The 18294-nt window shown below is 39.0% G+C and overlaps 1 protein-coding gene across 4 annotated transcripts in view; it reads right to left on the bottom strand.

Annotated features, from left to right (window-relative positions):
* Nucleotides 1-18294, bottom strand: part of Frk (fyn related Src family tyrosine kinase) — a 107742-nt gene that overhangs the window by 44101 nt on the left and 45347 nt on the right. For all 4 annotated transcript variants that reach the window (XM_029555592.1, XM_029555591.1, XM_029555590.1 and 1 more), the window contains exon 3: nucleotides 12769-12890. In XM_029555592.1, coding sequence (XP_029411452.1) covers nucleotides 12769-12890 — 122 coding nt within the window. The remainder of the gene's footprint in view (nucleotides 1-12768; nucleotides 12891-18294) is intronic.

Below are 18294 nucleotides of genomic sequence, written 5' to 3'. Positions count from 1 at the left end.
ATAAGAGGATGAAAGGGACAGTGAATAGGAATTTATGTGGTTATAAAGGAGGACTGCTGAATGCATTTGCCTCTAGAAGGCATAATAATCCGGTACAATGGATAGTCCTCTATTATATCAAAAGCAAATAGATAAAGAGCTAGAAGAAACATTTAAAAATATTTGAGTATGTATTCTATAATAGATGGTGTCGTCTCATCAGTGTGAAATTGCCTAAGTTTAGTAATGATGCTGTGATCATGAAGAATATATACACAAAGACTAAAGCTCTGGGACGGAAGTCAAAGATTATAGATGCAGCTAGATACAATTATACAAACATAGGAATGATGGGAGGAGGAAACAAATGTCACAGTGTCAACAGCTGGAGAACTGAGGTGAAAGCACAGAATTTATCAATGTTACCAATATAGTAGGCCAAAACTTTTGAAAGTCACAATCTATGCCTTTATAGTGATCTTTTTGTTATTTAATGTTATAAAGGAGAACTGCCAAAATTGTTTTGGTTTGGTTTTTTGTTTGTTTGTTTTGCTGCTATGATAAAACACCATGATGAAGGTAACTTATAAAAGGAAGAGTTTATTTTGGTTTCCGGTTCCAAACAGGTAATAGCTTGGAGGCATGGACGCAAGCTGCAGATATGGCAGTGGGAATGGAAAGCTGAGCGCTCACATCTTCCATTACAAAACATGAAGCAGAGAGTGAACTCAAAGTCAGACAAGGCTATGAACTCTCAAAGCCTGCCCCCAGTGACACACTTCCTCCAGCAAGGTCACATCTCCTAAAGACTCCATGACCTCCCAAACAACACCACCAGCTAGCAACCAAGTCTTCAAATATTTGAGACTATTTTTTTAAATATTTTATTTATTATTTTGCATGTAGGTAAGTGCACCCATGTCATGCAATGTCGCTGGAACTGGAGTTACGGACAGTTGTTAGCTGCCACGTGGGTGCTGGGATTCAAACCCAGTCTTCTGCAAGAACAGTGTTCTTAACTACTGAGCCATCTCTCCAGCCCCAAGACTATGGTTTTTAAGCTGGGGAAGGTTTCTTCAGCTATCTACTCACTATAACTTTAATTTAATTATTCTAATAGATTTCAAAGATACGTCTTCTTTTATGAAGTGTCTGTTCTTACAGACTTTCTTCTCTCTCCAGAAAGCCTTTCAAGTACACTCTTTCTGTCACTAACTGCTGTCTATAGTGACAGTTTTTCTATTTCTAGCTCTCATCTATCATTTTTCTTTAGTGCCCTTTATGTCTCATTTCATAGAATGTATGCTTTCTTGTATTCCATGATTTCAGATCAAATGCTTTCAATTTTTTTCTTCTGTTCCTTATAGTAAATATTTTTCTCTACACATTTAGGTCATTGTTTACCACCTCATAATACTTTTTTTTTCTTTTTTTTTTCTTAAACTCCACTTTATATAAAAAAGAAATGGTTCTATGACAAAGTACTTTGTAAAACTTTAAAAACTGAAAACTGTAAAACTGAAAAAGTTTGTGTTGCCATGAGATTCTGCAGAAAATGCAGCAAGATTTGTCTAGCTAGAGCAGAGGGAATATAATATGGAGTATTCTAAATGCACTTAACTAACTCACTTCTCCATAGAAGAGTGTTGGCCTATCCAAAAAGTCATATTTTAGAATATAAGTTGGGAAATTCTATTACTGATTATCTAGAATCTCAAGACCTTTTATAAATAATCATCCTCTGAGTGAAAAAAGAAACTTGTATTTAGGTAGAAGCAACATATACACCTGTCTCTCCTCTAGCCATTTGTCTGAGTGTACATATCCCCCGTGAGCATGCATAGCAGGGCTAAAATACCCAGTCTCTAAATATATTGTCACTATCTAGTAAACCTCAGCTTGTTAGAAGATGGGCGGGTCTTCTACTCTACTGGCACACTCACTAGCAGTAAAAAACAGAACAGATATAGCCCGAAGGTTGTGTGCTCCAAAATAAAAATTCATACAATTGAAGCTCTAATCCCCCAAATGATGGTATTTGGGGGTGAGGCCCTTGGGAGATAACTACAGGAACTCATGAAGGTAGAGTCTCTAATGCCTTTGTAAGAAGAAGAAGAGGACTAGAGAGATGGCTCAGCAATTAAGAGCACTGGCTGCTCTTGCAGAGGACCCAGGTTCAATTCCTACCACCCACATGACAGCTAACAACCACCTATAATTCCAGTTCCAGGGGATCCGATGCTCCCTTCTGACCTCCATGGGCACTGCATGACATGGATGCACTTTCATGCAGGTATTACACTCAAACACAAAAAATAGAAATAATAAATATTTTTTAAAAAGAAAAAGAAGAAACCAGAGTTTGCTCTATATTGTGTAAGGCTATAGCACTCTGAGGCCACCTCTGTAGCCCAAGAAGAACCCTACCCAGACCCCAAATATGCCAGCACTTTTATCTCAGATTTTTATGCTATTAAACTACCACAAACTATGATGGCAATGCTCAGTGGTTAATGTTTAACCAGAAGAACGCATGGAAATAATCACAAGAGACCAGTGTTCTTATTTCCTCTTTTCCTGAAGGTCAGCTTCACAGGTCAGTCTGCAGCACAGTATTATCACTTACTCATCTTCCGCCAGAATCCATTTGCTGAGCTGGAAGCTGCTGTTCCATTTGGGTGTAGGAAATGAAGAGGCTACACAGGGATGACTACAGAAATCAGGGGTCATGGGGTGGTTTCCACATTGGACAATAGCAGTGGCTTTCTGGTTTTTGCAATGCCATGTCTTTCCTCTTCAAGACAAGGGTAAATGCTGAGTAGAGGTCAAAGAATCCTTTCGGCTGCCTCTTGACTAACCCTTTTGTAATGCCAAGGTCAAAGTCTGCTATGGCCGCTTACATCTCAGCTCTTCTATACTCCCACGGAAACAAGGGGAAAATGGTCTGGATTCTGACAAAACAAGATGAATGGACTTAGTTTATAGGCCTGCTAAGATTATGCTGCTGGATAATGGAATAGAAAGTAAGAGGATGGTACCTTCAGAATGGGATGCTGGCTAGCTGGTACCAATCTGTGAGGGCAACTTGACACCAATGTAAACAAAGGCACAATTTAATTTGGCAGAAGTAAAATTTTAAACACGAAAGAATAGAATACATCATGAAGTTCAAAAACAGCAATTATACTAACATCCGCATGACCCCTACTCCTTATTTAATAACTGAAGTTGATTTTTACAGGGTTCCAATTAAAGGCCAGTAATGTACACAACTGTTTTCTTGTTCTCTTCCCCAAGTACCTCAAAATAACAAGAGTGTCTTAAATAAACAAGACAAGGCAATCAAAATAAGACTTCAATGAATCAATCCAATAGCTTCACAAAGAGCAAAAAAAGGAATACTGTATAACATCTGGAAATTCTGTTTACGAGCTTTCAGTGAAGGATTTCTCCAAGAGTCAGTGCGCTACAGAGAAGGGAATTTTGCCTGTGAATCTGTGTGTGTGTGTGTGTGTGTGGATGTGGATGTGGATGTGTGTACTCAGACATAAACAGAGATCTATGAACTGTGTAATAAAATGTTAATTTAACTTTATAGAGTATTTAAAACATTTGAAACACAACTTATCAGTAGTGTTAAGAAAAGGCAGCATATACCATAACTCACAGAAAAGTCACTAGCTATTACAATGATAGTTGCAATTAAGATGAACACAACTAAATTATGACTTTAATTAAAAGGCATTTTCTAAGATGGCACCAACATGTTTAAAATTTAATACATTCCATATGAGATACTGGAGTTATTAACATAAGATTTCCTTTCTGCAGCATGTGCACTTTTTAAATAGCAAAACATCTTTAACCAATATCAAAATGCTCCCAGAATCCATAGAAGTTTCATTACTTAATAAATTCAAGGAGGAATTTTTTCCAGTCATTTAATGCTTTCCCATACTTGGGATATACAACTGTATTTACATTTATGGTTAATAGCAACAGAGCTGGTAACAAACTCTAGTGATCACAAGGTCCACAATCACTTTAAATGAAGAACGGGTGGATGATGGAGGACTGATAATAGAACAAAGAGCCTTTCGCCACTGGGTCAGAGTCAGATTAGAATGACTCGGCAAATCTGGAAAGTTTGGGGGAACAGCGATAGCTTAGCAGGTTGTACGAAATGGATTTGGATCTAAACTCTGTACTTGGAGAGAGGGAGGTTGTCACATCTTCCACTTTGTCTCTTCTACCACAGTCTTATTTACCTGGAAAAAACAGACCGACCAAAGTGTGAAAGTGTCTTTCTAAAATAAGTCTAAAGCATAAAATAATCCAGCAAGGCTCAGGCTTCCCGGGTTCAAGGGAATTATGGCCTTGCTTATCTCTGCTCCTATAAGACTACAGCATAAAGGAGAGTGCGTGTCTACTGTCATTACAGAAACGGTGGAAGAAGTATGGAATGACAGGAGAAGCACAAAACCGAAGCAAAAGCAAAGTTTCTTCTTCCCAAGGACTTTCTAATCCAGTTTGAAAAGCACATTCTCCCTCACAGTAAAAGATCTGCTCATAAATAAGTAAGCCTTCGAGAATGTAAATTCAACATGGCGGATACACACAAGGTCAACATGAGAGGATACGCAACTTTCCTAAACGAGTTGTTGTCTGCATTACTCTTTGAATTGTCTTCAAAATTAATTTATAAGGCATACAAAAATACAGTTTAGAAGTCTATGGCATCACTTAAATTAATCATCTATCCTGCTATTCAGGAAGTCACCAGATCATTCTGGCCACTTCCACAAGTGCCAATCCTCAATGAACAACACATATGAAGTAGCATTCTTCCTGTAACTGTCTTCTACCATCAGTGCAGTTCTTTTAGCAATAGTAATAAATTACTTTGAAGGATAAAGCATTTATTTGGTTCTGAAAATTCTGATATACATATTTTAAGATCAAAATATGTCATGTCACTAGAGGCATATCTTATACTCCCGAGAGAAGAATTCACAGCTACCGTAAACAACTGCTATGAAGCGCCTGCATACTCCCTGGGACCTACATAATCACTAAAACAACATTTTCCTGGGTCCTCTGCAAGAGCATCCAGAGCTCTTAACCATTGGGCCATCTCTCGGCCCTACAATGACATTCTTGTCATAGAAAATGCACTACTTAAAATTGCTAGAAAAAAGCCTGGTTTCGAAAGCTTCTCAGTTATTCTTTGCTCAATTAAAATCACTTATTTTATAAAAGAAAAAAAGAAATAATTCAGACAAAGAGATGTTAGGTACCACTATGTCCACCCACAGGTGGGCCAAATATCTCTGAGGTGAGCTTCCCTGGTTTCTTGCCCTTTCTCCCTATAAATCAGCCTTTCTGAGGCAGGGATAGCTTGGCAGCCCACTACATACACCTCTTTCCAAACATTTTCTTAGAAACTTGGGACCCCCACACAACTGCATCAAGATGTTCACACACATCTCTCCAAAGCAACTGGCTACTCTAATCCATAGTGCCTTAAAAACCTTAGTAATTCCCTTTCTATGGCCAAACACATCCCATACCATTTGAGTACATGAACAGAAAGGTGAGCTGTGTTCCTCATAAGGAAAATCCCATTTGCCATCTTAAACCTATGCATGACTGGGCATAAGTGTGTTTAAACTCAGATGCATCATGGGGAGGAACATACACCATGAACAAAGGCCCATGTAACTCAAGTCTATCAATCAAAATAGATACTACTCACACACTGCACCTAGCATCCAACTCTTCCACCTCCTAGAACCATAAAAGGAAGCCCTGGGCTGGAAGCAGAAGCTCTCAAGCTGCATTCTTGCTCAGGGCTTGCTGTGAGTGTCTATTCTGTGCTTTCTCTTTGCTTTTGGATACACTCCTTTGGTGTGGGAGGCAGGCTTGAGCTTATTGACAGCCATACAGCAGGCCTGAGGCAACAGCCCAAGTGCTGGAGCCACAAGAAATGCCTTGTGACATTTTCTCCCGTTGGCAGATCATGAGACTGATGCCCAGAGCTCACCATTCCCTAATCACCACCCTTGGGATCCAAAATTGCAACACTTAGATATTGCAACAGTCAGGGTCACGTGGTTTCCAGGAATCCAGGCTCTGCAATCTGAAACTCATTATGCTAATGAGGCATCCTACCTGCTATTCTGTGATAGGATGTTAAGTCTGTTATGCTAATAGGACATTAAGTCTGTTATGCTAATAAGGTATCTTACTTGTTGTGCTGTGATTGGACCACTACCCCTATATAAGCTTGTGCCTTCCTGCAATAAAGCAGATCTGTGTCATTAAACCTGGTCTCCTGTGTCTGAATACAGTTCCACTGACACAGTTTCCTCACCAGCCCTGGGTCCAGGACCGGATAGAAGCAGCGACTACAGGAGGCAGCACAGGGCAAGCAGAAGAGCTGCCTCAGCACCAGGCGAGCAAAAGAGAGGCCTCAGCCCAGTGAGAGCGGAGGAGCAGCCTGGACGCCCATGAGAACAAAGGAGCGGCACCCACGAGAATGGAGGAGCGGCCGCCACTGGCAGTGACCACACTTTGGTACTCTGCTTTTACATGTGTTTCTACAATTCTTTGAACAAGAGGCTGAGGACCTAGAACTTCTCATATAGACAGAGGCCATCAGTAACACTCTTACAGGAACCACTCAGCTGAAACCACCACCACCCACACCCTTCACGTGTCAGAGATCTGAGGGCCATTCTCTCCTTTCTCTTTCACTTCATTTCTGACCCAGCCCCAATTCCTGTCAGTGCATCTTCTTGATAGTTCTCCCCTCCATCTCCTCTGTTTTTCCTAGCTATCTTGGTTTAGGTTGGTATTTATAGAGATAAAAATAGTAATACCCGGCTCCCTGATGAACTGTGACCTGGGAGATGTAAGATAAAATAAACCTTCCCCGCCTCCCCCCCCCAAAAAAATAGTAATACCCACGAGTTCTTTCTGGATTGCATAGTAAAGAGCCCATTGGGCCAAGACCCACCATCACGTCACCTCAACAAGACAGGATATACATGAACTCAGTGTCCTGTAGCCCCATGATTGCCTCTTCTATGCAAGATGGGCTGAAATTTAATAGTATATGAACCCCATAGGTTCTAGAAATTTCCAAACAACTCTAAAAATAATTGACACTGAAATCAGACTCCTTAACACCAAAGTAATATTTTTTCTTCTTTTTCAAAGCCTTAGTGCTAGGGCCAGTCCTATACTTGCCCTACAAAAATAAAGTAGAGGAACAGAGGGCCTCTGCTGTTTATGGGTGTCCCTCTGTCCTGCAGCAGAGGCAGTATAGTCCACTGAGCCTGAGCCACCCTCTCTGAAGAATGCCAATGGGCTCTTCTGGTCTTCCACCTGTAACTTCAAAAAGCAGCAAGGGATGTCACTGTGTTCACTCCTCTCACTTCTCCCCAGACTGCTGTCTACAAATCTTTCTTCCACACTTCTCATCAAAGGAACTACTTGTGCAGCTCTGATAGACTACCCTTCTGTGGAGACTTCATTGGTGCAGCTTCCCTATCATGTCTAGAACACATTAACTAGCTGTAGGTGTCTTGTCCCTCTGGCTCTTCCATTCTTTCTGCCCCCTCTCCCATGATGTTCATTGTAGATGTATCACTTAGGGCTGGGAAAAACAGTTGACATGCCAAGGTGAATGGAGGAAATTTTATGGGGTCCCACCACAAGATAAAGAACTACTGGTATCAATGGGCATTGAGGGAGGGAGAATCAGTTTTCTCCAGAGACTAACTACCAGGAGGTTATCTAATCCCAAGTGGGCAGCCCTAAACATATGAGCACCACTAAATGGACTCAGTCCATTATATATATGGAAGAAGTTGGAGAGGGACTTGGAGGGATGGAAATAATTCAAGTACAATACTCATGTATGAAATTCTCAAAAATAAATTTTTAAAAAGGTAACTACTTGTGATAGTTAATTCTTATTGACAACTTGACTGAATTTAGAATCACCCAGGAAATATGCCTCTGGTCATGTCTGTGAGGGTTTATCTAGAGATGTTTAACAGAAAAAAAAAAAAAAAGGCATACTCTTAATGGACATATCAGCATCCCATGGGCTAAGGTGCCAGACTGAATAAAAAGGAAAAAAAAGGGAGAAAGAGAGCTGAGCAGTGGCATTCATCTGTCTCTGTTCTTGACAATATAACCAGACACCTCACATTCTTACCACTATGCCTTCCCCACCATGATGGATGATATACTCAAACCATGAACCAGAACAAACCCTTCCTCCCTTAAGTTGCTTCTTGTCGTGTATTTTTATCACAGCAGTGAATAAAGGAACTAACATACTACCTACAACATAGCTCAGATCCATTACCTCCTACCTAAAATGTCCCCCTGTAGAGTAAGATCTAAAAGCCCTTAGCATGGTACAGGCCACAAACATTCTAGATCCAACTTTACACTCATTTTCCATCATTATTCCCCTCTTTCTCTCTTTCTCTCTCTCTCTCTCTCTCTCTCTCTCTCTCTCTCTCTCTCTCTCTCTCTCTCTCTCTCTCCCCATCTCTCTCCCCCATCTCTGTCATACACACACACACACACATACACACACACAAACTGTAATATCTACCATACTTTCCTCCACTCCACAAAACACCAGATGTACCCACAACTCTGTGCACTTGTGTTTGCTAAGAATCCCTACATTGCCACCTTATAACACAAACGAATACAGAACACAAGTGCTTCCTCCTCCCAGTGCCTTCCCTGACTCTCTCTGGGAGGCTTGGCTCTTGCCCACTGTTTTCTTATGTGACAGCCTATGGTATTCTTCCTCTAGACTGAATTGCTCCGTGCTGGGCTCTGGGACCTCTCATCAAGCACAGTACCTGGCACTTGGTGTTCACTCTCAAAGTTTTTTGAAGAAATAAACAAGGGTGTAAATAAACAAATCAGCTTTTGATGACCTTGTTTGCCTTATGCCTTCAATGTAATCATGTTTTCAACAATTTGTAATCAATTATAATTTTCTCTTGAAAGAATTTCAAAGGCAATGAATTTGATAGTCTATTATCTTGTAGGTTTTTATATGAGTTGCCTAAAGCAAAACTACAATGTATGATGTAGAATCTTTTCTGAAAGACTTGGCTGCAGCTCAGTGTTACTCAGTGTTAGCACTCAAATACGTTTTCCTTAAAGAGCCCTTTGAACAACATTATGCTTATAAGACACCAAACACCAAATTAATATTAATGATAATAACAATAATAATTTCATTTTAAGTAATCGATTGATGTCAAGAAATAACTAAACCAGCTGGCATGCAGTCAGAATTTTATATTTTTCATCAGAAAAACAATTCACTACCAACGACAAATAACCAGTAGAGCCACTAAAACTACCTGTCATATGTCTAATGAAGACAGATTCTCTGGCTACTACACATAATCTGTAATATCCTAAAGTGCTGCTGTAATTCACAGCTAATTAGTGTCTTGCCGTTATGAGAGGTGTCATGCCCCAAACTCTCTTTTCTGATCTCCTCAGACCTCACAAGAGCGACAACCATGCAAAGATCACAACAATCCAATTAGCACCCACCCCAACCTTAGGCTTGCTGCCTCTTGGCGCTTCCTCAGCACCAATAAATCATGTTCTCTCATGAAGCTCTTCTTTGACAGCTGCAAGCCACTGCTGCCCAAGACAATACTTGGAAGGAAAACTCATGTGGGAAAGACAGAGATAGAAAAAGGACTTTGTTTGCTGTCCTTTAATGGCACAGCAGTCAGCAAAACTGAAGACCATCAATTCTGACTAAGGAGACAACTGCATCAAGAAATAAATCTATGAGTGTTAGATCTGAAAATCCTTGGTAATAATCAACAGTCAGCAACTGAATTCTTTGCTTATTTGTTTGTTTAATATGGATCTATTGAGCACCTTTTTTCTTTGCATTTTTTCCCTTGCACAGCCTTCATTCTGCCTAATATGAAAAATTCCCTTTCAGTAGAAAATAATCAGATGCATTTACTTTATCCTCCTGTGAATACACAGCAATCAGATAATTTGTTTGAAAGACTCTAAATTGTTTGAGTTCATTGAAAAAGAATCCATAATGATACGCTGGTCTCCAAGCAAGTTCTACAAAGCTTCCTAAATCCATAAGCGAGCTCTAGAGTATTCACAACCCATAGCAGCCAATATCCTTGTCATTTTGTTCTAAGCCTGTAAAGCTCTTTTATTCCCCAATATTTCATGTAGAAAGCATTCTGAACAGTAACTGTAACCTGAGTGTTATTCAAAGATATTAGTCAGATGATGGAAATAGCCTTCTTCTATGTAGCTTTCCTTTATTATTGAATTTTTGCAAATTTCATACATTGTTTTGATTGCATTTGGATCCCCTCCCCTATCTGCTCCCCTTATTACCTCTGCGAAATTTCTTGTACTCTATTACATATGTACCAAAGCCTATAGAGTCAAATTTGTATCCCCAAAAGTCCCTCAGTATGAATTCATCCACTGAAGGCTGATTAACCTGCCAATAGTCTCATCCTTAAAAGAGATGGACTCTCCCCTTCCCAGCAGCCATCAGTTGCCAATAATTCCTCAGGTAGGGTTGGGGCTCCTTACCTGCTTTCCCACACCTATGCTAAGATTTTAATCTAGTGCTTGGCAAAATAACTATCACCAAATTTGATATATAAATATTGAAAAAGAGAAATAAACAATTATGAATGCATTTAAACAAGGAATGCTCATATCTTTTTATTAAGCATATATATTTCAAAAAGATTTCATTTTCCTCCTCTGAAAACAGTATTTTCAAGGAAATATTCAGATATTTATCTACAAGGATGCCACAGTATCATGTTTTATAATATCAAATTAAAAATGAGACTAAAACATATTAAATATAAAATAGATCAAATAAAATGATATATTCACACAAATGGAAAGTTATATAACTTCTAAAAACAATAATATAGACACATACTGAAATGCATGTAAAAACATTCACAGAACACTGTAAAACAGAGATAAGACAGATGGAATTTGGCTTCAGATCACACATATATAATTATGTGTGCACATATTTGTGCTACAAACTTATGTACACATAGGCATACAATTCATTGGTTGCAAGATACTCTATTTTGTTTCCTGTGTATGAAGGTGTGAGTGCAGTATATATACGTGTGTGTGTGTGTGTGTGTGTGTGTGTGTGTGTGTGGTGTCTGTCTGTATACATACATAAATACAAGTCAAGTAGTCAAGTATAGAAAAAGTCAGAAAAGTTATTTCAGTATTAGACATGTATCTCCAGAAAATAATATTCTAAATTATTCTACTTTAGGTCATTTTGCTTATATCATTTTTTCATAACCAAAAGAAAGGTTGTATGTAACATATTCCTATCACTTGGATTTACATGGGTATGTTAGTCCCAACCTGGTAGGGTATCTCTCCTGAGTGACTAATCCCAACATTCAATAACACTCTTTGACCTTGGAGGTTAGCAACATTTCAAAAATTAGGGACCACTTTACTTAGGCATATCTCAAGAATGGGAATCAGAACATCATTTTCATCCTCTAATCCATGGAGGTAGGCAGGAGCGAGGTGTCTATGTGATTCCGGAATACCATACTGATTCAGTGCCAGAATCGTCAGGAATAAACCATAGATCCTCCACAAAGCCCCCATCTGCAGCAGTGTCCTTGATACCCTCCAGAGCCAACCTGACATTTGGCAGCACAAAGTTTGTGGAAGGATAACAGGTGCAAAATATCTACACCCTGATCAGACTTCAGGTCAAAAGTCCTAACACATGTGCGTTCACTGTACTGTGAAGGCCACCTGACTTCTAGCACAGTAAGCCATGAAATACACAGATCTTGGTTAACTTACTACAGGGAACAAGAAATTAAGAGAAGCAAAGTCTCTTCTCCCCAGAAGGTTTACAGATAGTCAGGAAACCCAGCACTTGCTTGATGCAAACAGAAAAGCTTACAGGGTACTCTCAGAGAACTAGACAAGGCAAGAAGAGAGTCTCACACCTGGCGATGGAGTGGTGTGGCAACTTTGCAAAAGGACACTGCAGCACTGCAACTAGGCCTGCAACACAGAATTGTGAGAGTACAAGCAAAAGCGTAGCTCTAAAGACGTCCCTTAAGTCCTTAAGGTTCTGTTTTCTTAGGGCATTATACCCATGCATTTCGCCTTGGAGTGAAAAACTACATTTGACCAAACTATGCATGTAAAAAGTTAATTAAACACATTTTCTTTCAGCATTTCAACTTGTTTTCTATGTACCAGATAAAGACAAGTGAAATATGGGGGGGAAGGGAGAAAACCAGGAGGATGAGGAGGAGGAAGAGGAGTACAGGAACAAGGACCAGGACAAGAACGAGGAGAAAAGGGAACAGAAGGAGGCTTCGTTTTGACAAGGCCAATTTGGAAAACATAATTCTGGCTCCTTCTTTATCATCTCTCTAAAAGGACGCTAGATACTGCAGAAGCGAGAAAACGTAGCCAGACCTCTGAGCCCTGGGTCACATCTAGGGCTCATATATTGGAAATTGTTTGTAGAAACTTCTAGCCATAGGGTTTTGGATCTAATTTTTATATTACTCCTGAAGAGTTCCATGGATTTAATTTTGGTTCCTCTATGAAAAAAAGAAACCCAGTAAACTTAAAATTGATCCATCCATGTGCGCATAGCAAGTTCACGACTACAAATTCTCAAAATCATATTCCAATGGCACAAAACAGTGAACATACCTGAAAGGGAGAAATCTCCCTTCTGGCTTTCACTTTCTCGGATTAGAAAGGCACCTGTCTGATTTTCTGAATACAGTAGTTGCTTTTCTGCATCTGCTCTTTTGACTGCTCCAAAGAACCACCTAAAAAGAGAGGAAAAACCTCAATTAACCAATTAGCATTCATTTTGAAAAACGCAAGAAGCTTTGTAAGAATGCATTTTAACATCAGAAATATTTGATATTCTTCAGCAAAATTATCATAGATATGGATGGTAGCTTTGGATATTTGAGATGATTTTTCAGGATGTCAGTAACCCACACCAGGATTCATGAAAAAAAGTTGCAAAGCAGAAATTTCCCTTTCTCACCCTGAATGCCTTCTAAGATTGTGTGCCTATGTAGGCTTTACCAGGTAAGGCTGCATGTTCCAGAATCCAAAATCACTCATCACTGTCAAACTGTCCACCACCTGAACTAATATTCTCACATGGTAGGAGGCAAATATTCCAATTACAGGATTCACATGCTTTCCAGTAAGGTGTAAGCAATTAAAAGTATTTCCTCAGAGCTGGAAAGATGGCACAGCAGTTAAGAGCACTGGCTGCTCTTGCAGGGGACCCAGTTTCCATTCCCCAGCACCCAGATGGTGGCTAACAACCATCTGTAACCCTAGCTCCAGGTGAATCTAACGCCCTCTTTTGACCTCCATGGGCACTGCACGACATGGGTGCACTTACACACATGTAGGCAATACTCTCATACACATAAAAAAGTAATAACGATGAGAATATTTTAAACGTTCCCACTAGATATTGTTTTTCCTATCCCACCTCTATCACTGCCAAAGCCTACTATAATATATAATTTCTCATGTTTATATAAAGGAAACATTAATCAGTAACCAGATTGTGTAAAGGTATTTCTGCCTTAGAAGTATGTTCTCGGTGCCACACTGACCTCTGGCTTTACCCTGGCTCTCATCCTTCCAGAAACTGAAGTCAGATATTAAACACACAAGTTTGTGAGTGTGATCAGTCCAAGAATTACAGATCTTTAATGTCACAGTCAGTCTAATGCTAAACACAAAATTCAAACAGATCCAAACACACAAAATAAGCCTCTGTCTGCCCAGGACTCCAAGGATCAGTTTCCTTATCTCCTCCCTGATAGCTGATCCCTGAAGGAATTCCCTGGCTCTCTACCCTCTAATTAAACCCACTTCTCCCAAAGGACATGCATAGGGAAGAAACACATCCTAACTTAATTTTATATTTCTTTCACAGCAGTATTGTTTCAACACTGTAAATATATTCAGCTACACAATGGTTTAATATTTTTGAACTGACCTACAAACTTAAATGCCACATGTAACATTGTTTCTAGATGAAAATCCACTCTTGATATCAGCTATGTGCCTTACAAACTCGGGTTTGTTTGTCAAATGATCTGCATATAAAAATGAAGGGTTACTTTTTATATTAACCTGAACCTTTTCTTGATTGCTTTTTAGGATTCAAAGTTTTTATTTTTGACAGATGTTCTGGTCTTTGGCCGAACATCTTCCCTTCAAGAAAATCTCAACACGCAGGGGATAGTGTGATATTCCTCCTACCACTCACTGGCCCTCAGGATGTCAAGCTAACTGAACCACGTACCCTTCCCCTCACCAGCTCCTCCAAAGACAAGGTTCATGGTTAAAGTCAACAAATGCCAAGGCCTTGAGGTCCTCGTGGATGAGACGACTGCAGAAAAAGGCAATGTGTCTTGGGAGAGCTGGCCCTGGGCTCCAAGTGGTTCTGAGTGGATGAAAAGCTGCCCCATCCCCCGTGCATCTGTGGGGATCCAGTGGGAGAGGAAGTCTGGAATTTGTTTTTCACACCCAGCCTTCTAGATTTTAGAAGAAGAGAAAATTAAGTCCCACGCAGACTTGTCAACCTAAGTCTCCCTACCATACTTTCCACAGCAGAGGGTTGAAAGGGAAAATAAATCCATATGGAGAAACATGTAGATGCTGCCTACAAGATATACAATAATTTCACATAAAGATCTAATTAAAAAAAGGCTAACATTAAAGCCTTTTAACCAGGACCGAGAAACAAAACTACAAAAAGAAAAAGAAAAAAAAAAAAAAGATAAGCACACATTAGGGGGAAAACTGGCAATATTTATTACAACACAGCTTAAACTTCAGCACCAAAATGTTACTATGAAATAAAATTAAAACACAAGCCACAGATCTTTAAAGAAAATATTTATAAAGCATATAACCAAAAATATTGGTATTCAGGTAATACTGAGATTCATAATAAAAAATAAAAGAATAGGAAAATTGGCAAAGGAGAGAATTTGACAATCATAGAAACAGAAAACCCAAGTAATTAATAAAAATTAAGAAGCACAGCCTCTATATGCTATAACTGGGTATCATATATAAAATCACAATGAAGGAGCTAGAGATGGCTCAGCAGTTAAAATAACTGGCTGCTCTTGTAAATGAAGTCATACACTCATATACATAAAATAAAAATAATAAATAAAATATGCTTAAAAATCACAATGAAATACAAATTCACACTGTACAACTGGACAAAATTTAAGTCTCTGTTGACAATTGTCAGGGGTATGTGAAACAACCTTCATGCAGCTGTAATGACAATATTACAATTTGGTATAACCTATGTGGAGACCACTCTGGCCCCTATCTAGTGAAGTTAATAATTTGTGCGCTGCTTAATTTCCCTTCCTGAGTCTATAGTATATGTTCCCAAGGATATAAACAATAAGAAAATTTGCTGAAGATTTCTAACATTGGCACATTGAAAACAAATGCTGGGAGTGGCTCAGTGGTAGAGCATGTGCCCAGCATGCACCAGGCCTGGGTTGGATCCCCAGCACCATAGAAAAAGGAAACAACCTAAAAATCCATCATAAGCAAATAGACTTAGTTATGCAAATTAAGTGGAATTTTACACATAAGTTAAAACAAATGAATCACATGGGCACACAAGGCGGTTAAGGGATGACTCACACTACCATGCGATCCTTTATGTAAAGTTTAAGTATGCACATTTTTAAAAGTGAACCACGACTAGTGAAAGCTAATAGTTAAAATATCCAAGCCATTTCCAGAAATGGCAAAAAAAATTCATATTTTCAAGCAAAGAAACAACATGGATGAAATACATTGAGCAGCTCAGAGTGTCTCCTGATTCAAAGGCCAATGATTATGCACCTTCACCAAAACCCCTAATAAAATGCAAATATATAGCACTTTATAAAACCTACAATTCATCTAGCAAGTTACATTTTTTTAAAATCATACTATGTCCTTTATTTTATTTTTGCTCATAAATATTCCATTATGTTTCAGGTACACACATTACATTTGTACTTTTGTATTGGAATGATGTGTTTCTTCTGGCAAGATTATATAAGCAAGCAGTTTTCGTAAATTGAGTGATTAAAGATAAGGCAATCTTCCTACATTTGAAGTGAAACTATGTACTAATTTTTTTAGATCTGTTTCTGTCTCTGCAATTTTGGACTTTTGTTTCCTACCTGGAGACAACTGCTTTATAAATGTTTGACTGGATGTATGTGTTTATTTAATACTTAGAATTCTGCTGGGCTGCACTTTCATCAGGAAGGGAAGCACATAAATAAAAAGTTCTTTTCTGCTTGTAGCCACATTAAAATGCCATCCTTCATATTCAAAGATGACGTACCTGCTGTGGACTGTAATCTTTAGAGCATGTGATGCTGCACAGCCTAATGGGGAATTCCACAATGGCTCTGTCCACCCACTGTATCTGTGGAAACTCTTCCTTAATTTGAACTCCTGGCAGGACTGTTACTGTCAGCAGCTCTGTCTTTTAGAGACCTCATTGGCCCCATTCTGGATGGACATGCTTACCCAGGCGACAGTCCACCACAGGCATTTTTAACCCTTTCTTTAAGCTGTTATTCTTCTGGGAAGTAAATAATGAGTGACAAAAGGGGATCTAGGTATCACAGGCCATGTGAAGCAGTACAGGAGAGTCACACAGGCCTGTGGTCCCCAGAATGAGTCCTCTGGGAGGGCAGTATCAGCTTCACATGGAAACATCCAAATGGGAACTCTCAGGCCTTATTCCAGACCTATGACAGCATAATCTCTGCATCTACAGTCCAGCAATCTGGAGTGTAATAAGCCTTTGAGGTGAATTTGATGTACACTAAAATATGAGAACTAATAGATTGCAGAAAAAGCAATTAGAAATTTGTATAAGATGCTGAGAATAAGATAGAGTTTGGCACCTATATGAAAAAAGTTATTCAGGAAAATGATACCACACACATTCAAATACATCCACTTTATCAATATTTAAGAAAAATAATGCTCATTGTTATACCATACCATGACTCAGAGGAGATGCTAACAGTGACCAAAGGAAGAAACCTCTGATAGGCTGCATCCTTCAAGAGAGAAATGCTTCCTCCAGATGAAAACAGAAGAGAAAATAAATGCCTCTTATAGATGCAAGAAGTATGCAAGAAAGTCTAAAATATAGTTTGCATATAATTGTCAGGTGTTTACTGTGTGCAAATATCTATGGCACTGATATAGGAATACCTGTAACCAGATGTTGGATTAAAACTATAAACTTCACCCAGGTGTGGTGGCGCACACCTTTAATCCCAGCACTTGGGAGCCAAAGGCAGGTAGATTGCTGAGACTTCAAGGCCAGCCTGGACTACAGAGCAAGTTCCAGCCCAGCTGGGGCCACAGGGAGACCCTGTCTCAAAAAGACAAAAATAAAATAAAACAAAGTTCAGAGCAACAGGAATATTATAATTGTTTATATTTTTAAAAACTAACAAACCCAAACTTTTATGTATATTCATCCCTGAGATTAATGAGAAGTGATGAAAATAATGACAGAGGACTTCAGGCTTTACTCCATATTTGTCTCTACAGTGTACAGGTTTATAATAAGATGCAACTTTGAGTCACTTTAACATCTATTTAAACACAGAAAATTTAAAGAGGTCATTTAAAAATATGCTACAAAAATCCACATGCTGACAGGTCAAGACTAAAAATGTTGACAGAATTGTTAGATACAAGAAAAGCTCCAGAAGAACCAGGCAGAGTTTATTATGGATGAGAAATGGAACAGAGAGAGGAACCAACACCACACCAGGGTTTCACATACAAATGACTGCAGTACAGTATGACCAGAAACACCTTAGAAAGCAGAGGCAGCTAACAGTTAAGAGCAACAGCATCTCAAGGGGAAAGTTTTTTAACTTCTCATGCCTCGATTTCCTCATTTGTAATAATACAATAATGACCTTAAGGACTTATTTTGAGATTAAAATAAATCACATCTGTAAGAGCTTGCTGTCCAGACATACTCACATGCAACACATTGAAGAAGAGCTAAGACAGAAATTATAAATCAGTATTATATGTGCTGTGTTTGAGGTCATGACTGAACACAGGTGAATAGATGAACATGAGCTTCATCTCTAATTGTGTCTCATCCCAAATGATTTTTCTGTT

Source organism: Nannospalax galili, unplaced genomic scaffold (genome assembly GCF_000622305.1).
Source record: "Nannospalax galili isolate Female #2095 unplaced genomic scaffold, S.galili_v1.0 scaffold546, whole genome shotgun sequence".
Lineage (NCBI taxonomy): Eukaryota > Metazoa > Chordata > Mammalia > Rodentia > Spalacidae > Nannospalax > Nannospalax galili.
The sequence above is the reverse complement of the archived record's forward strand: the minus strand, read 5'-3'. Positions and strand labels throughout refer to the sequence as shown.